This window comes from Mus caroli, unplaced genomic scaffold (genome assembly GCF_978045245.1).
Source record: "Mus caroli unplaced genomic scaffold, Mus_caroli_1 scaffold_9, whole genome shotgun sequence".
NCBI lineage: Eukaryota > Metazoa > Chordata > Mammalia > Rodentia > Muridae > Mus > Mus caroli.
In genome coordinates, this window is record NW_028227264.1 from 129,315,364 (window position 1) to 129,336,855 (window position 21,492).

At 34.2% G+C, this 21,492-nt stretch overlaps 2 protein-coding genes and 1 pseudogene across 2 annotated transcripts; 1 reads left to right on the plus strand and 2 right to left on the minus strand.

The window, feature by feature from the left end:
- Positions 1 to 10,439: 10,439 nt before the first annotated feature.
- Positions 10,440 to 11,378, minus strand: LOC147002795 (olfactory receptor 6C1-like). The gene has a single exon (XM_085843457.1). The coding sequence runs from the start codon at positions 11,376 to 11,378 to the stop codon at positions 10,440 to 10,442; it is 939 nt and encodes a 312-aa protein (XP_085699583.1).
- Positions 11,379 to 17,419: 6,041 nt separating this feature from the next.
- LOC147002796 (olfactory receptor 6C3-like) lies at positions 17,420 to 18,376 on the minus strand. The gene has a single exon (XM_085843458.1). The coding sequence runs from the start codon at positions 18,356 to 18,358 to the stop codon at positions 17,420 to 17,422; it is 939 nt and encodes a 312-aa protein (XP_085699584.1). The 5' UTR covers positions 18,359 to 18,376.
- Positions 18,377 to 21,388: 3,012 nt separating this feature from the next.
- Positions 21,389 to 21,492, plus strand: LOC147002797 (small nucleolar RNA SNORA17; annotated as a pseudogene).

The window sequence follows — 21,492 nt, forward strand, 5'->3', positions numbered from 1 at the left end:
CTGTCTGTTGGGGGACATTTTCTCAATTGAAGTTCCCTCTCACCAGATGACTATGGCTTGTGTCAGTATCACATAAGGCTAGACAGACTCAGATTCTTACCTAACTGAAAGTTGACTGGGTCCTTTTAGCTGATTTATGGGAGGCATGCCAGTTATATGAAACGGTCCCTTAATTGTGTTACTGTTCACCCATACCTATCTTTCCAGTAGTTTGTTTAAATAAAATATTCAAGTTTGTGGTATTTGAAAATTTCTCAAATAAATCTGTTGAGTAAGTTGCCACTTCATTGATACAATATTTATAGTAAATGGTGGTGTTCCCAGTATCCATAGTAACTCCCAATTTAGATATACATATATACATAGGGAATTTCTAAGAAAGAAAATCTCCAAAGAAGAAAATATATGAGATTGTAGAAAGAGATTCTAGCAAAGTGTGTATGCTGATAATCAGAGGTCAGTTCCTAGAAAATAAGTGGGAAACATGAACATCACATCAATTTCAAGCCGAGTCACCAGTTGAACTTGCTACCATAAACTCTCTTTCTGGTAGGATTTCCCATAACTATCTTCTGACTCGAAACAGTTTTGAATAGAGAAAAATATCTGTGTGAAAAAGGAATAACTATTGTTTAACCTGTAAATATAAAGCCAATGTTTCAAGTAAAAATATGAGAGTAATTTTCATTTTATGTGAAAATCATATGCCCCAGTACAGGTGAATGCCAGGGCCAGGAAGTGAGAGTTGGTGGGTTGGGGGGCATGGCAGGGGGAGGGTATAGGGGGCTTTGGAGATAGCATTTGAAATGTAAATGAAAAAATGTCTAATGAAAAAATAATTGTGTAAGATATATACACCTTATATTTATGGAATATTTTGATTCAATATTAAATCTTGATATATTCTACTCATTTTATAGCCATATAAGCATGGAAAGTTTTGAAAAGAATGTGATATTTATTTTGAATAATTAGAATACACTTAAAGCTTTAAAACTGCAGGTCCTGTACACTGTGAAGTGTTAATTTCCTGGTTAGTTTTAGGAACTGTATCATAGAACAAAGTGGCCTGTGAACAACAGTCTGTATCTGGAAATGAATATACACACCCACAGTAATAAACCTAGCCATGTCAGTAACTAGAATTAGTTCACTTGTACTATTTTATCCAGTTAATAAAAGATTAACATACCTGATTCGCAAGTGATTTTGTTTTATGGCTACTAACACTGGTGTTCAGGTATTTCCACTTTCCAAAGATGCTGAATCCATTTACTTTTTATTTAAAGCTTCTGGGTTGTCTCTGGTTTCAAATCTCAGGTATGACGTTCTTTCATTATGAGCACATTGGTAATACTTTTACAGAGAGCAACATAACTTTTTCACATTTCTGTAGTATTGATAGTGCAGGTTATAGTGATATGAAATGCCTGGTAATCTACTGCATGAAAGAGAAACATATAAATATTTTAAGATATACTAAGAAATGATGGAGTGATGTGATATGAATAATATCAAATGTAAAGTATTTTGGCTTGCATTCACTAATTGGGACTGTATTCAGAAGTCATGATTTTAAAATCACTCTATTTTATAAAAGCCTTTCTGGAAGATTTTATTCAAATTCTATTCAAAAGCCAACTTAGAGACCATTTATTAAATAATTAGTGACATTTTAGAAAAAAACCTTTTACTAGAGTTTTAAAAATCATAATTATTTAAACCATTTAAAATATAAAATAGATAAGATCATGTGTTCTGCATGGTGGATGCTAATAGAATTATTTCCAAACTATGAGGTGCAAATTATTCATTAAAACATTAAAAATGCAATAAAACCACCCATAAAAGAACCAAAGGATAATTTAAAATCAATGTTCTTTTCTTTGGTGTATACAGAAATATACAAAAGGATGTATATGGGTATTTGGATATTTAGATGGTTTGTAAAGGAACTGAAGTTTGAGATAGGATATTCCAGGCAGATAAAGCAGCATGGGATTAAGAAAACTTAATATATCATAGTGTTTGCTTGGAAAAAATACTCACTATTCTCATATGTATTCATGTCTCATTAATCCATAAATCATTGTAAGAAACAGTACCATGGTTATCAAAGTTCTTTAGGATATGCAGATGTTATAAAGCAATATATCAGAAAATATTATCATTTATAAAATCTTTCCATTGGTAACACTGATATAAATGTTTAATTATATTGCACTTACAATAGATTTTAATTGCATGAAATTATTGATTTGTTCTGCTATAACAATTACACATACAATATATCTTCATAATACGTATGCATTATAAGGGGAAACTACACAGATCACATTATAATTATATGACTCACAGGGTAAGAAATACAATTGCATTTAGTTTGATTAGATTTTATGAATATTGCATACATTTTAAAGGTTTTCTAATATTAAAACATTTTTGTAATCACAATTATCTCTTTATTAGTCATATAAGAAGATATTAAAACACTAACCCCTTATTCGTTTCACAGCTTTCTTGGTTGAAGTGTAAATTCTGTGAAATTTGTGCTTTCTTACCCCAGTTATCACCTCGGTGAACAGTGGATGGACCATTCCTTCTACCTCATTTTATCCTAAAATATATGACAGATTTATCATTTATCTGTATGATGTCTTAGAGATATTATTTTGGACTAATCTAATTAATGATAGGTTTGTGAAATTTGTATTTCTACAGTACTACAGTTCATTTATTTAAAGTATATAAAATCCTGTTAAATGTAAAACATACCATAATATGGAAACTCACCATCTCTGAAATAATGAAGAATTTATGCTCCAGTTTCCTATAGGAAAACATTAAATATGAACAAACAATTCTCAGGCTAACTAGACCTAACACCATCATTTCCTAAGGGATGACAAATTGTGTGATGCAGAAGTACTGTCTATAAAAATAAACATGAACCTTTAAACCCATTGTATACCAATTAACTCTAAGAAAAATGTGTTATTCTACAAAACGCCCTGATTCACCTTGGCTTGTATGCTTAAAGGCGTAAAGGCATTTACTGTCAATAACAGAACCATGTCAATACATGGAGGCTCTTCAAATGTAACTCCAGCTGCATAGTTCTTTGTAGGGCTAAACTTATGTTATCATTCTCTCAGAGGTCAGGCAACAGTTTTCAATTATAATATTCAGAACACTATTAATATCTAAATGGTGTGTGAATATTTTGTGATATATTTTCAAAAACCATAAACTGCTCAATGTTTAACTTTTGTTATCACCACTGTGATGAACTCCTCATAGTGAAATTGTTGACTCAAAATTAAACAGTACTTTAAATAAAACTAAATAAATGATCTATCTGGATCCAATCAATTCTCCACATTAGTGTACAAATGCTCCTATTTCTTTTATTCTATGTCCCCCTCTCTGAGAGATCCATGAGTCCAGAGGATCCACAGTTCATTCTTCTATGCCTTGACATTTAGGGTCTACTGATTATAACTTGATTTTCATTTATTAATGACCAATATCTACATATAATCAAATATTTATCTGTCTTGATCTTGGTTACATAACTTAGGATGACTTTTTCTAGTTTTATCCATTTGCCTTTAATAATGTGATCTTTTCTAACAGCAGAACAAATACTTCATTGTGAAATGCACCACTTTTTTTTTTTAATCCATACTTCAGTTGAGGTACTTCTAGGTTGTTTCCAGTTTCTGGCTATTATAATTACAACAGCAATGAACATGGTTGAGCAAGTGTCCTTGTGGTAGGATGATATAATCTTTAGGTATATGCCCAAGAGTGGTATAGTTGTATTTTAGGTAGATTAATTCTCAGCTTTCTAAGTAACTGTTGTTCTAATTTCCATATTGGCACACCCTTCCCAAGGCAGTCTAGCTTGGGGAGGGAACTCTACAGACAGGCAATAGCTTCAGAATAGCCCTGCTTCAGTTTTTGGGGGACCATATGAAGACTAAGCTGCACATCTGCTACACCAGTGCTTGGAGCTTTGGTTCAGCCCATGTATGCTCCGTGTTTGGTGGCCCAATCTCTGAGAGTTCCCAAACGCCCAGGTTAGCTGACTCTGTTGGTCCTCCTGTGGAGGTCTGATACCTACTAGGGTCTTCAGTTGTTCCCTCAACTCCTTCACAAGAGTCCTCAAGCTCCATACAATGTCTGGCAGTGGGTCTCTGTATCTTTTCAGTCAGATGCTGTGTGGAGCCTCTCATACTAGGCTCCTGTCTCTAGCACAATAGAGCATCGTCAATAGTATCAGGGATTGGTGCTTGTTCATGGGATGAGTCTCAAGTTGGGCCAGTCATTAGTTGTCCATTCCTTCAGTCTCTGCTTCATCTTTCTCCCTGCATTTCTTGTAGACAGGACAAATTTTGGGTCAAAAATTCGTTGGTGGATTGGTGTCCCCATCTCTCTACTGGGGACCCCTCCCTGCCACAGGAAGCATCCGCAGGTTCCACATTCCCACTGCTATGCATCTGAGCCCAGGTTACTTTCAATGACCCCTGAGACCCTCTCTGACCTGGTTGGTAGTTCTGGAAGATCTGAGTTTTAAATTCCTTTGCAATTGTAGGAAACTAAAGGGACCCTCAGTGAAAACTTGGCATCCTAAAGGATGTTTTTATTTCTCCTAATCCATTCTATAAATTCCACTAGCTTAGCAAAATTTCTTCAGTGTTGTATGTATTAATTTGCATGTTTCATGCAGCCTATAATAGCCATAGTATGTGATGATTAATAAATACTTTATGTAGTACATGACCTAGGATAGGGAAATGCTAGGCTACTGAGGCAGGAGAGGGTGGGTGGGTGGGTGGGTGGGGAAGCACCCTCATAGAGGCAGGAGGAGGGAGTAGGGGAAAGAGGGCTTTTGGAGGGAATCTGGGAAGGGGAAAACATTTGAAATGTAAATAAATAAAATAACCAATAAAAAACCAAACAAATATTTTATGGAAGATAGTAAAACATGGGAAAGTATTATGAAGAGTGTATCCTTTTCCTCAATTGTTATAAAGGTGCTATCAGAGTTCTTACAGTAAACATTTATGAAAAATACTGTTAAAAGGCATTTTTAATATTTACAAAACTACTATTGAAATCTTTAAATGTATTGTTTGGAATGATGGAATATACCTGTAATCTCAGTTATGCAGCAAGTTCACTGTAAACGTGAGCTAAATGAGATGTTGTCTCAAGGAAAAAAAAAAAAAAGACAGTTAGGTATGGTGGCTCAGGCCTTCAATCCCAACACTTAGGAGGCAGACTCAGGCAGAAGTGTATGCTTTTGAAGTCAGTCTGGTCTATATAGCAACCTTCTAGGACAGACAGAACTATGTAGAAGAACTCTGTAACAAAAAACAAAAACAAAACAAACAAACAAAAAAGTCAAAACAAAAGCCAGTAAAATGGCCATCCTACCAAAAACATTCTACAGATTTAATGCAATCCCCATCAAAATTCCGACACAATTCTGGAAAATACAATTCTCAAATTCATCTGGAAAAACAAAAAACCCAGAATAGCGAAAACAATTCTTAACAATAAAAGAACTTCTGGGGAATCACCATCCCTGGCTCAAACTATACTACAGATTAATAGTGATAAAAACAGCATAGTAATGGTACAAAGACTGATAGGTTGATCAATAGAATAGAATTGAAGACCCACAAATAAATCCACACATTTACAGACACTTGATCTTTGACAGAGAAGCCAAAATTATACAATGGAAAAAAGAAAGTATTTTCAATAAATGGTGCTGGTTTAACTGGTAGTCTATATATAGATAAATGAAATTTGATACATATTTGTCACCTTGCACAAAGCTCAAGTCCAAGTGGATCAAGGACCTCAATATAAAACCAGATACACTGAACCTAATAGAAGAAAAAGTGTGAAAGAGCCTCAGACTCATTGGCACAGGGGAAAATTTCCTTCATAGAACTCTAGTGGTTCAGGCTCTAAGATTAAGAACTGATAAATAGGACCTCATGAAACTGGAAAGCTTCTGTAAGGCAAAGGACATAGTCAATAGGACAAACCAAACCAGCAACCTAAAGATTGGAAAAAAAACTTCCCTAACCTTACATCCGATAGAGGGCTAATATTCAGAATATATGAAGAACTTGAGAAGCTAACCACAAAGAAATGAAATAACCCAATCAAAAAATGGGGTATAGAACTAAACAGAGAATTCACAATAGAGGAATCTCAAAGAGCTGAGAAGCTCTTAAAGAAATGCTCAAAGACAATTTTTTATTTTATTTTATTTTTTTACGGAGATATTATTTTGGTACAAGTTTTTTTTTTAATTGGATATTTTCTTTATTTACATTTCAAATGTTATCCCATTTCCTCGTTTCTATCCCTCCTGGAAACACCCTATCACATCCTCCCTCCCCCTTCTTATATGAGGGTGTTCCTCCACCTACCCACCCATACACTCCCACCTTTCTGCCCCTACACTGGGGCATCTATTGAGCTTTCATAGGACCAAGGACCTCTCCTCCCATTGATGCATGACAAGGCAATCCTCTGCTACATATGCAGCTAGAGCCATGTGTACTCCTTTGTTGATGACTTAGTTTCTGGGAGTTCTGGGAGGGTGTCTGTTGGTTGATAGTCTTGTTCTTCCTATGGAGTTGAAAACCCCTTAAATTCCTTCAGTCCTTTCTCTAACTCTATTGGGGACCCTGAGCTCAGTCCAATGGTTGGTTGTGAACATTCGCCTCTATTTGTAAGGCTATGGCAGGGCCTCTCAGTTCTTAGTGATCAGAGAAATGCAAATTAAAATGACCCTGAAATTCCACCTTACACCAATCAGAATGGCTAAGATCAAAAACTTAGGTGACAGCACATGCTGGTGAAGATTGGAGAAAGAGGAACACCCCTTCATTGCTGGTGGGATTGCAAATTGGTACAACCACTCTTGAAATCAATCTAGAGGTTCACCAGAAAATTGGAAATAGATGTACCTGATGACCCACTTATACTGATCTTAGGCATATACCCAAGTGATTCCCCATCATACTACAAGACACAATGTTCATAGTAGCCTTATTTGTAATAGACAAAAACTGGAAACAACCCACATGTCCTTCAAACAATGAATGGATACAGAAAATGTGGTTCATTTACACAGTGGAATACTATTCAGCAATTAAGAATGAACACATCATGAGTTTTTCAGGCAAATGCGTGGAACTAGAAAATATCATCCTGAGTAAGGTAACTCAGACCCAAAAGGACATACACGATTTGTACTCACTATTAAGTGGATATTAGCCAAAAACTACAGAATACCTAGGGTACAATCCACAGAATTTAAGAAGTTTAACAAGCAGAAATGCCAAGGAAAGGATGCTTTAATTCCACTTAGTAGGTGGAAGAAAATAATCCCGAGAGATAGAAGGAGGGAGGGAATTAGGTGGGAGAGGGGAAAAGGGAACAGGATCAGGTATGGGGATGGTGACAGGAAAGAAGCCCAGGAAGTGGGAGATGGGGAGACCCTTTATAAAGGACAAGAGACCTGGAAGGTCAGAGACTCTCAGGACTCAATAGGAGTGACCTTAGATGAAATGCCCAACAGCGGGGAAAGGGAACTCGAAGAGTCCACCTCCAGTAGATTGAACGGGCCTCAAGAGGAAGGATACTGTTGCTAAGCCTCAGTCAAAATTTCTGACAAGAAGTGTTCCTATCTAAAAGTACTGCAGGGACAAAAATGGAGAAGAGACTGAGGGAAAGGCAGGCCAATGACTGGCCCAACTGGGGATCTACCTCATGGGAAGACACCAGGCCTGACAATATTACTAATGCTATGATCTGAGAGACAAGAACCTAGCATAGCTGTCCTCTGAGAGGCCTAACAAGCAAGTGACTAAGACAGATACAGATACTTACACTCATCCACAGGACTTAAGTCGGGGCCCCTACGGTTGAATTAGGGGAAGGATGGAAGAAGTGGAAAAGGAGGCCAATCCCATAAGAAGACCAGCAGTCTCAACTAACCTGGACCCCAGAGAGCACCCAGAGACTGAACCACCAACCAGGCAGCATACATGAACTGGACCAAGGCCCCCAGCATTGTGTGTCTGTCTGTCTGTCTGTGTATGTTCATGTCTATGTATATATTATGAATATGTATACATATATGACGTATATGTATAATCAGAGGACTGCCTGGTCTGGCCTCAGTGGGAGAAGGTGCACCTAATCCTGGTGAGACTTGAGGTACCAGGGAGGGGAGAAGCCTGGTGGTTGGGGAATATCCTCTCAGAGACAGTGGTGGGAAGAAGAAAAGGATGAGGGAGACTGTGGGAAGGGAGAGCAGGAGGGGGCAATCGCTGTATTGTAAATAAATTAATAATATATATATTATATATTAGTTTTTCGAAACAGGGTATCTTTGTATAGCCCTGGTTGTCCTGGAACTCACTCTGTAGACCAGGCTGGCCTCAAACTCAGAAATCTGCCTGCCTCTGCCTCCCAAGTGCTGGGATTAAAGGCATGTGCCACCACTGCCTAGCAATAATAATAAAATTTAAAAAGCCATTTCTTTGACCATTTTTAACAACAACAAAAAAGATAACAAGTATCAAGCACTGTCCCCTTAATGAGACATGTTTACACACCTCAGAAGCCCCTCTTCCTGCAGTTGCTCACAGATTCTCATGGCTTAGTGTGCTCATTTTTCTGTGTTCTAACTTGAAAAATGTAAATTTTTCTTTTCTCTGTAATTAAAACATTTCTGAATCTGCTCAATTTCGACTTGGTCTGAGCTTTACTCTGGGCATTCTCTCTCTCTCTCTCTCTCTCTCTCTCTCTCTCTCTCTCTCTCTCTCTCTCTCTCTCTCTCACACACACACACACACACACACACACACACACACACACACACACACTCATTCCCAATGCAGCAGCTTGTAAATTTTCATTGTAGAGCCTGTCTCTTCCATTCATTTCTAAAAGGCTTGGCCTTTTCCATCCCTTTGATCCAACTCCACCCTCCTGGCATCTACCAAGTTACAGCCTCCTCTGCTCTTCTTTTAAAAATCTTTATGTTTCTGACTTCTTTCAAATATTTTTTTTCTGTAAAGAAGATAAAGAACCTGCATGAGGGTCCAGATGATACTTGGCAACATATTCAGCCTTGGTAAATTACTTATATGATTCTGAAATCTTCAGTAGATTAATCCATTTCCAAGCTATTTCTCAAGATCTAATCAGTCTTTGATAGCAACTCCATAGGGAAACCAACCCTTCAGTACATGAAGCTTTTAGTCATATCAGAACACTAACAATCACATTTTTACATATGGAAGTTTTACAGATGTTTTAAGATTCAGTTTTATTATTCTAATTATGTGCATGTGTGTGGAGTCTCTGTGTGCATATGTGCACATGAGTTCAGGGGGCCATAGAAGACAGAGTAGTTTGGTACTTTTACAACCAGGATTATAAGCGATAGTGAGCCAGCTAAGATGGATACTGGGAACTAAACTCAGGACTTCTGGAAGCACTCTTTTCTTAAACACTTCGGTTCCTGACTATTTATTTATATAAATCATGGCTTTAAATGGTATTGTTAAAGAATGTTGTAAGTTAAATACATACCATAATTCAAACATTTTGAAAGTATGATGTGAAGAGTATATATGTATATACAACCATAAATATTCATATACATATTTATAATATATATGAATGCTTAATATCTTTTAGAATTTTTATATTAAATTCTAGAGCTGTTTTGAGCAAGGCATACATACAAATATAATTATAAATATTAAATATTTGTCTGCTAATATTCATAGTATTGCTTTCTGTTGATAGATTCAGAAAAAGCAAATTTGAATCCTGAATATAATGGCCAATTCTTCACTATTTTTTTTACATGTGTGTTGTGTGTTATTGTCAACTATTTTATCTATTTGTTATAGATATATATATCAGTTACATTTAGGGAAATGATGCTAATTTATCTGTATTGGGAGCACTCAGGAATTTAATAACATAAATGTTTATTTAACATTTTACCTAAAGTTTAAATGAGTAATGGTCTATGATGACTCATCAATAATCAAATCACTGAAGCATAACTTATGAAAGTAAGCATCAGCTAACATGTCTTCGCTAATAAAAAATACCTTACATTTCATTCATGGGTAGGCTTTGATTTGGCATTTGAATCTATTTTAAAGGTAAGGTGAGTTTGGAATTTCTATAAAAAAAGTTTTGGCCCACATCAATTGATTATCCAATACAAAATGGTATTTCTTGGAGAGTAAAATTATGTTAGAACTATGTAGGAAAGCAATTTTAATTGGATGACCAAGGATAGAGAGCCATATTGATATAAGTAGGCCATTGAAATCTTCTATTTTGGCCTTCAACATACCTCTCATTCACAGTCCATTTCATTTAGTTGTAGAAAACACCATCTTCCTTGCCATGTTCATAAAGGCTTGCTTGACTTGCTGATTCCTCAGGCTATAAATGAAGGGGTTGAGCATGGGAGCGACTGAGGTATTTAGTATGGCAACTCCCTTGGTCAATGATGCTCTCTCTGTAGCTGAGGGTTTAATGTACATAAAAATGCAGCTGCCATAAGAGATGGAGATGACAATCATGTGGGAAGAACATGTGGAAAAGGCCTTTGACCTCTGACTGGCAGAAAGAATCTTCACAATCGTCCTGATGATGTATGTATAGGACAGAAATATTAACACCAAAGTTAACATTAGGGTAAAAACAGCACAGGAAAATCCCATCCTCTCCAGGAACTTTGTGTCTGAACAGGAAAGTTGAAGCAGGGGGAAATAATCACAGGTATAGTGATCAATAATATTGGAACCACAATAATCAAGCTGTAGAAGTAACATCAGTAATGGGAAGATGATTAGGAAAGAAGTCAGCCAGGAGGCGAAGACTAGCATTGTGCATACCTTCTGACTCATGATGGTCAGGTAATGCAGGGGCTTGCAGATGGCAACGTAACGGTCATAGGACATGGCAGCTAGAAGGTAAAATTCAGTGACTCCCAAAAGGATGAAAAAAAATAACTGTGCTATACAGTTGTTGAAGGAAATGGTTTTATCCCCTGAGATAATGGTGCCTAAGAACTTGGGTATAGTGACGGTTGTGAAGGATACTTCTAAAACAGAGAAATTCCTAAGGAGGAAATACATGGGAGTCTGGAGGTGAGAATCCAGCAAGGTGAGAGTGATGATGGTCAGGTTCCCTGTGATGCTGAGTGTGTAGGTGATGAAGAGAAAGATGAAGATCACAACCTGGAGCTTTGGGTCATCTGACAATCCCAGAAGAATGAACTCTGTAGTTTCTGTATGGTTGCTCATTCTGCAGTTACTTTTTAATCCTTCTGCCAAATCTAGATACAAAAACTAGAAAGAATCATGTAGAATTGAGAATTTGTGAAAACCCAAACAGGGGGCTGTTCAAGTAGTATGCTGTTTCTACCTGTAAGGGAAATGTAAAGCTCTTAAATACTAGTGATTCTTTAATTACCTTTCTTTGTACAGAGAACAACTTCACATTCAAGGCAGTTTGAAAGACTGTTTGGAATTAAAAGTGTAATGCATTATCTTTCATCTCAATGAACAAGAAAATTATGAAAAATATTCTCTTGGGGGCTGTAAAGAGAAAAGTACTCTAAGACATTTCAGTAGTGATGTTGTCTTGGTACAACTAGTATGAGAACAGAATAGAGTTACCCCAAATAGGAATAAGAACTTAGCATATATCCCTGTCGCCCTGTTCCAAGGTATATATCCAATTGATGCTATTTGAAAGAGGGTTTTACTTTTCATAGAAAGTGAGGTGATCTTGCAGCTATATAACCCCAGGAAATGTTAAGGATACCTTGTGTTGAATATGAATAACTTACTAGCCTGAAAGTTAGTTAACCCCTTTTGCTTCATTTTTCTGCCATGTAAATAAATAGTTTCATTTTCAGACAAATCAATATTGAAGGACAACTTTAAGTTGTAAGTGTTAACATACATTAAACATTTGAAAATCATATAGGTGGTCATGATTGTATTTGTAGCTCAGTGTAATGACAACCAAACCACATTTTCTCACTCCTTTTTTCCATGACATCAGCAGTACCACCTGCTGTTACCACACATAAAACCTTACATTCCATAGGAGGAACAACAATATGAACCAAGCAGTACCCCCAGAGCTCCCAGGGACTAAACCAAAGAGTACACATGAAGGGACTCAGGGCTCCAGCTGCTTGTGTAACAGAGGATGGCCTTGTTAGTCATCAATGGGAGGAGAGATCCTTGGTCCTGTGAAGGTTCTATGCCATCTGTTTAGGTACAGAATGTTAAACAGCATAGGTTATTTATGCATTTAAATACATATTGATTTACTTACTTATTTATTTTTATGTATATGAGTGCTCTGTCAGCATGTATGCCTGCATGCCAGAGTCGTCTTCAGATCTCATTATAAAAAGTTGTGAGCTGCCAGATGGTTGTTGGGAATTAAATTTAGAACTCTGGAAGAGCAGCCAGTTCTCGTAACCACAGAGCCATCTCTCCATGACATGGGTTAGATTATTAACGTCTCATTTTCTTCCACTCATTTCATCAAAATTACTTCTTGCTTATCTTCTAAAGAATCTGAACAATTCAAAATAAAATGAAAAATGATAACATTTGTTTAGTATCATGATTCTAATTAATTTTGGGGGTTTTCACTATGAAAATATCCTCAAATCATGTCCTTTCCAAGTCTCTCCAATGAAACAAATAACAAAAACTCTTAGAATAAACTAGGTAAAATATGGACAAATTATACAAAATTCATGGAGAGAAACCATATTGGAAGGTATATTAGACTGAAAGGTTAAAAATGCTCTTTTGAGAGATAGGTTATTAAATTTGACTAATTGCAATTTAATTTTGTTATGTGTATTTAAAATTGTTAGTAATATTACATGATACAATGATGATCATTTTCCGCCATGATACATTGACTTTGAAAGGCCATTTTTTCCCTCAACTTTCTCTACATTTATCTATTCTTTTCAGTCAACCCTCATTAGATTAAAGTTATTAGAAAAATTATACAAATCACATCTCCAAACATATTTTATTGACCACATTGCCTTAATTCTTTACACATTCAAATATTAAGGAGTTGTTTTTAATTTTAGAGGATAGAAAGAATAGTTATTTAATTCAATGTGTGAGTAATATCTAGCTCAGCTTCAAATTTCAAAATGTAAAAAAAAAAAACTATAAATATGAAGTTAAATAATAAGGAGGTGGAGTGGATTTAGGGTGAGTTGAGAGATAGGAAAGAATATGATCAAAATATATTATGAGCAATAGATTTAGATACATGTTAACAATAAGTAAACAATAAACAAAAATATTCTCATATCAGATACTCTCACTGCACTGCACGGTCTGGACCGTGCCACAAAGATCTTTTGAGAGCTTTATTTATTTATTTTCTTAATTTTTTTAAATTGGATATAGCAGACTTCTAAGAGCTGAATGATTGGACTTATTTTTACTAAATTATCTTTTACTACTTTCACAGCTAGTTGTGTTTTTATTTCTAGAAACATATGAATAGAATAAATTAATTATTTTCAATAATAATGAAAAGGGTCAATTTTCAACATTGCCATTTATATATAGAATAAAACTTTTCTTTTTCCCAAAAGAAACTATTGAGTTACATTTAATACTAAAACTCATATCATAGTGTTTTTGAAAATGAAAAAAGAAAATCTGATCTATTAAGAATAATGCCAGTACAGAAGAAAAATGAATTTCAAGAATACGTTTCACAGAAATGTTAGAAAAGTAATAAGTAATGCCTCATGGAAGTTTGTTTAATACCAACAAACTATATACCAACTATATACCAACAAACTATAAATTCCCTTATGTAAACTTCATTTAAAATGAATGAATTCTCAAATTTAACAGTATATTCATAGTAGTAATAATTTATTAAGGACATTATTTATTTCAGAAATCAAAGGCTTGTATATTTTATTTCATTTGATTATTCTAACACATTTGTAAAACTTTTATTCTGATTCTCAAATGGAAAATCCGATTTGGCAATTTTCATTAATTTATACAAATGTTGAATGTCAGATATCAAGAGATTACTACAATTAAAGAATATTTCTTCAAAAGAGCACTAAATAGCCTGTTAAAAACAGAATGAGAACTGGTGAGATAATGAACATTTGCTTTCAACCAATGGAAAATGTATAAATTGGCATAAGCAGTCATGCCACATTTCAAAATCTTCAATTTGACAACGTTGAGCTCTGAATTGATGTTTAACTTTTAGCGACTTCCACTTCCCTCTTTATGTCAGCTTACCTGTGATTATAAACAGCTTCTCAGAACAGCTAGAAGAGTGGATGCATCGTCCATTGCTATTTCTTTAAAAACTTCTTCCCCCAGGAAATGAGATTAGGATTCATTGCAAATGTTTTCATCTATGTTCTCTCATTTTACCCAAAGTGAGTTTATTCATTTAATTGCTGAGAGATAAGAAAGAATGAAGGTGGACATAGAATTAGTGTCAAAAAAGGATTTAAAATAATCATGGTTTGTTAATATGTTTTATGTTGCAAGGGATAAAGTTTTATCCATTTACTCTGCAATTGGCCCAAGGGACCAATTCAATGAGTAAAAGTTGCCAGCAGAGGAATGTACACAAAACACAGGGGAATAATCAATCATAATAGCATTAGTATCAAAAAAAAAAAAAAAAAAAAAAAAGAAAGAAGCTTGGGGGACATTGTCCAGTGGCTGATTTTTCATGCAGTTTAAAATCTCCCCACCTTTAAAGTTTTGCCTACGTTAAAATTTCTTACACTTTATTCTCCTTTTATCCGTTCACTGAACTGCTAAATGACAATGAGTTAATGTTATAATTTCTGTGTCAAATATATTAGGACCATCTTCCTTGAAGGGGCCATAAATATACTGTCATGTTGGATTGATATTAAGGTCCAATAATATTGTGCAAGAATTTAGCAAATGCTGTCCAAAACATTAAAGTAGAGCATGACTAGGGATTTTGATTATGTATTTTGCTTGCTTTTTATTTCATTTTAAAATTATTTATTTTAGTTTTTGAGATAATAATTGCATGACTTGATCTTTTTGCTTTCCTCCCTCCAAACCCAACCATATACCCCTGCTTAACTCTCTTTCAAACTTTATGGCCTCGTCTTTCATTAATTATTGTTATAGACATATATGTACATAAATACAATCATCTATTAAGTCTGTTTAATATTACTTGTATGTATGTTTTCATAGATGATTATTCAGTATTGGATAACAATTGGTATGCTCTTCCCTGGGGAGGACTATTTCTCAAACTTTCTTGCTTTTTAAAATTAGTTTGTTTTACTTTTTCATGTTTTAATTAAAATACAATTTTATGCAATATACTCTAATTATGGTTCCCATTTTCCAAACTCTTCTCAAACCCTATCCATATCCTCACTCATCCAACTCCATGACATCTTTCACTTGCTTTTAAATTCAGGTCATCATTTTATCTATAATTGGTCAGTGATTATAATCAAGTTTCTCAACTTTCCTGAGCATTGATTACATATAAAGAGGAGGTAATGGTGATTTTCATGTAGTTATAAACATTAAATGTGACAGAAGTTAGGTCATATGTATATTTCAAAATGACATTTTGTAAATGTTTTATAGAATATATTTGGTATATTATATTTATTCTTTAAATATTTCTTAAAATTTTTTTCATTTTATGCTCATGAATTTTCTGCCTAATGTATGAATATGTACCATGTGTCCACAGAAGTCAGAAAAGGATGTTGGCTACCTTGGGTGCTAGAAATTGAACTCAGGTTGTCTGCAAAAGTAACCAATGCTCCTAACTACTATGCAGTCTTGCCATAAATACTTCAGAGGTATAGCATAATATATAATTTTTTTTAAATTAGCATATTTTAAACAGATTTCCAGCTAAAATAATAGTAATGGTGGGTACCATTTGATTAGTCATTCGATTGGTGATAGTTTTATTACAATGGTTACATACATGATTATAGTTAAACTGAATGGGTCACCAATCAAAACTAAACATTTTAAATCTTGAAAACAGACCGGTAGAGATGATGGATATTGATAAGGATAGGAAACATATAAAAGAGAGTATCATAGCATGTAATCAGATTATGACATATAGATGATTATGAACTATGTATACAAAACTAATAAAAATCAAAATGGAGAATAATGGATCAGGTAGCTGGCCTAATGTGTAAAAGAATTAATGATGTCACATTAATGATGGTAATCTCACTTCTATCCCTGTGATGCACATCAAATGCTGGATCTGGTGGTTCAAAGCAATGGTCCCAGCATGTCTACTGCTTTATTGAAGGCAAAGAGAAGAGTAGGAAACACAGAAAAGAAACAAGATAGACCCTGCCACAGTTGTTGAAGACAAGATCTGTCTCCTGAAGTTGTAATCCATGTATGTACAATGGCACATAATGTGCAATAAAAAATAATAACATAGGCATACACACATAAACATGGAAAATACAGAAACAAAATCTAGGATTTCAGCAAATCTATGAAATAAAAATATTATGAAACTCAAATTGTTTGTTAGTAGAAAATATTTGTATATCCAATAAGTGAAGAATTAGTTGGGCAATGTACACAGCTTGAAAAATAATGATTATTACAGATATTTAATATAGTCCATGTAAAAAATATTTCTTTTGTGACACAGAAGAGGAAATTTATGTTTATTATGGCAGTAATATCTCTATAGAATAAGAATATAAAATACTATTGTCAAGAATAAAAAACAAAGTAATTTAAATTTTATAGTAACTAGTTTTCCACTCAGAATTTTATTCATATTTTCATTTTTTATTTTTTGAATTTGGTATTATAACATAATTGCATTTCTCTCTCTTCTTTCTTGCCTCCAAAATCTCCTGTATACCCTCTCCTTCAAATTCATGGCCTCTTTTAGTGTATGTGGTGTGTGTGTGTGTGTGTGTGTGTGTGTGTGTGTGTGTGTGTATTCCTAAATATAACCTGTTAAGTCTATAGCATGTTACTTGTATATATGTTTTCAGGGCTAACAATTTGTCAGTTTTTTTGACCAGACTGAAAGGTGTGTGATTCAAGCTACTTTGGAAAATGAGGTGCAAGAAATAGTGACTCAGCCATACCTGGGCTACAAAGAACAAGCACAAGAGTGATTTGGTGAGAGAGCATTGAGATAGACTCTATAAGATCAGTAAAGAATATAAAGGATTTAAATTTTTATTAAATTTTATTGAATATTTACAATGGTATGTGTTCATATAAACACATTTTCTTTTTCATTTGTTTCTGTAAAAAACTATCTTATGAATCAAGTCTTTGAAAGCTTGTTTTACCTGCTGGTTCCTCAAAGTATAAATAAAAGGGTTCAACATGGGAGCAACTGAAGTGCTGAGAATAGCTACTGTTTTGGTCAGTGATGCTCTTTCATTTGCTGAAGGCTTCACATAGATAAATATACAGCTTCCATAAGACATGGAGATGACAATCATGTGTGAGGAACAGGTGGAGAAAGCCTTTTTCCTCTGATTGGCTGATGGAATTCTTAAAATAGTCCTGAAAATGTACATGTAAGATAAAATCACCAATGCCAACGTGAACAGTAGAGTAACCAGAGCAACATAGAAACCAATCACTTCTAGGAGCCAAGTATCTGAGCATGACAGTTGTAAGAGGGGAAAATAGTCACAGCAGAAGTGATCAATGACATTGGAAGCACAGAAATCTAACTTTAGGACCAGCATAAGTGGTGGGAAGATGGTCAGGAATCCTGCCAGCCATGAGGTGAAGACAAGAAGGGTGCAGACTTTCTGATTCATGATGAGGGTGTAGTGCAGTGGCTTGCAGATGGCAACATAACGATCGTAAGACATAGCAGTTAGAAGAAAAAACTCTGTCACCCCCATGAAGATGAAGAAAAATAACTGAGCAAAACAATTATTATAGGAAATGGTCTTGTCTTGGGTAATTATTGATGCCAGAAATCTGGGAATGGAAACACTAGTGAACATAATTTCTAAGAAGGAGAAATTACCAAGGAAATAATACATAGGAGTCTTTAAGTGAGAGTCCAACAATGTGAGGAGGATGATGGTTAGGTTTCCAGTGATGCTTACTATGTAAGTTATTAATAAAAAGACGAAAATTACTACCTGAAGCTCTCTGTTGCCTGATATTCCCAGGAGCACAAACTCTGTAATGATAGTGTAGTTTTTCATACTTAATTTCTCTTCTAATAAAATATATTGATGAAAAAGAGACCAAAGAGCATATTTAATGGGATGGAACTGAAATTTTTATATGCTGATATTACCATCTCCAACAAAACATTGCAATGACTTCCCTTCCCTGTAAGAATTGCTGCATGTGCATTTTCCAGGTTTCATCTAACATTTTTGTTAATCAGCATTGTCTTCCTTTATAAATACATATAGATGTCATTAATATATCATCAAAGCATGCAGGTCAAAGCCAATACTTGTGTTCATTATTATTGAAATAGAGACCATATACCATACTATATTGAAAAGGGATATATACTTATGGATCAGCATATAAAATTTCCTTAGTAATGTTTTTATATGAAACATATAAAATGTGTAACACAACATATGTGTAATACAACATTGAAAGACAGATTGCTCCATAGTAATTATTAACTTTACATGTAATTTGAATGCTGCCAGGAAATAGCTGCCTGGAAAGAACATGTATTAATTTCAAGTTTCTGAGACTGTTTTTAGAACTGAAATATCCAGTACTTAAAGTTGATTCTGATGCCATTTGAAACTTAAAGGATTTATTGATAGAATTCAATGAACAAATGTACAATGCATAATATTTTAAATTTTTTCATTCTTATAAAAATCATTTTTATGTATAACCCCAAGTACCTGTGTCTTGCAAACAGAGATATGTAGGATTATCATTATGTTGGTTATGATTAAGAGTAATAGGGCTGGTGAGATGGCTCACTGGGTAAGAGCACTGACTGCTCTTCTGAAGGTCCTGAGTTCAAATCCCAGCAACCTCATGGTAGCTCACAACCATCCGTAATGAGATCTGATGCCCTCTTCTGGTGCATCTAAAGGCAGCTACAGTGTACCTACATATAATAATAAATATTTTTAAAAAGAACAAACAAGAATAATATTAGTCAGATATCTAGAAATAGAAACATAATATGATAAACAATAGATTTAGATGATTATTATATGAAATATTTTCATGAAAAATGAACTTTTTAATATTTGCTTAGTGTTTTATCCTTAGTTTTTTTTTTTTTTTTTTGAGAACAAAAAGGAACTCATAAGGAAGTTTTGTTCTTTGGTGTGCAAATATAGCATTGCTTATTGCCTTAAAGACTATCTATTCTGATTAAATTTAAAAAATTATTAGATTTACTTTTTTGAATGTTTAAGGTATAAGCGACATGACTCCTAGCTGTCCTGTTTAATACTAATACCCAGTAAACAACATAATGGCTGTGGCACAAGTTCTCCATTATTATGTGATATAGCTGTCTGTCTATAACAGGTCATGCTCTTCTTGGCAAGAGGTAATTATTAAAAATTATAATGGACATTTCCCCTCTTCTACATAATGTTTTCGATAATCAGTGCTGTACTTTTTGCAGTATACATATTTGTCAATAATTTATTATTAAACAGGTAAGTCAAAGGCCTACTTGTTATTATTTGAAAAATTATTGAACTATATTCAATGTGCTTCTACTAAGAATAAATGTTTAAATGGTAATTGAAGGCATTCTCAATTCTTTTTAATTAATAGGATTTTAAATAACAGCATGAATTTATTGAAATCACAGAACATTCTTTTCTTATATTGTATAACTACATTAGAAATGTAACCTTAAATTTTCCCAAAATCTGAAATATATTTTATGATATTTGTCAGAATAATTTTTGGCTTTCAGTTTTACATTTATATAAAATATTTTCACATAGATTAAGCACATGCTTAACCTCAAGGAAGATTTCTGGTAGTCTCACATAGAAGTAAAATAAATTGCTCTATCATCTATCTCTATCTATCTATCTATCTATCTATCTATCTATCTATCTATCCTATCTATTCAAATGCATGAATATGTGTATATTGGGATAGTCTTATTATGAAACTCTGGCTGGCCTGGAACTCACTATGTAGACCAGACTAGTCTTGAATTCATAGAGATATGCCTGCCTCTCTCTATAATATTCTTTATCCTTCCATGTGAACAGAAATATGACTAGGAACTGCACTATAAAATGTTATGTCTTGAATTACAATAATTTAACTTCTAGGGAAATGTGTATGACTAGACATTTTAAAGTTTTATGCAGAAGGTAAAGAATGAATATTACATAAGGATAAGACAACTTTACCTTCTGTGATCACTATAAATCCCTGAGAGACTAGCTTGAAGAGAAGAAGAAAGCAGAGGTTAATTCAGGAGGCGTGATGCTGTCATGACATACCTGTCTGGAAGTCACAGCAATATAGGATGATAAAAACATTGTAAGCCAATGAGCTGATGCAATAAAACCACTCTCTCTTCAGCCAAACTTAATTTTCCTAATAAACACATGGACTCTACACTCGGGACATAATTTATCCTTAATTATCTGGGGATTGGTTAAAACTGAGTGAACTATTATGCAAAGCATGCTTTGATGAGAGTAGTATCTTAATTTTATTCATCTGTGCATCTCAAGGGCACAGAAAAGATGAACAGTTAAATGAAAATATTTTAATATCTTTAAATATCAGCAAACATTATTTGCTTCTTTCAGAGTATAACATGTTGCACCCATTATGGAAATCAATATGGAGCTTTCTCAAAATTAAATTTAGCACATGACCCATTCGTGGGCATATACCCAAAGGACTCTAAATACCACCATAGAGGTGCTTGAGTATTCTTGTTACTTTTGCTCAACCAGAAAATGGAACCAGTATAGTTGTTGAACAACACATGATACATTCACAAAATGGAATTTTACTTAACTAAATAAAAAATTAAATAGTAAAATTTGTAGAAAAATGAATTGAGCTGAATTATTATATTGACTAAAGTAACATGCTCAGAAAATAGGTAAAAATTGAATGCTCTCAGGCACATTCTATCTTAATTTTTATATATGTGCAGATGTCTAGGGTATATATATATTCATATGAGGCCATGATTGTGAGTTTAGGACATATAACTAGAGTTTAGAAAAGTGACTTTAAAGACAGAAAAGGAAGTTGCCTAGTTGGGAGGAAAGGGTAGCTGGCAGAAAGGAGATATCCTATTTTTACACTCAGTGTTCTGATCTACGAACATTTGAATGATTAATAGCCTAATATT

Coding starts and splice junctions, on each gene's coding strand:
- LOC147002795 (XM_085843457.1), bottom strand. CDS start 11,378: ATGAGCAACCATACAGAAACTACAGAGTTCATTCTTCTGGGATTGTCA.
- LOC147002796 (XM_085843458.1), bottom strand. CDS start 18,358: ATGAAAAACTACACTATCATTACAGAGTTTGTGCTCCTGGGAATATCA.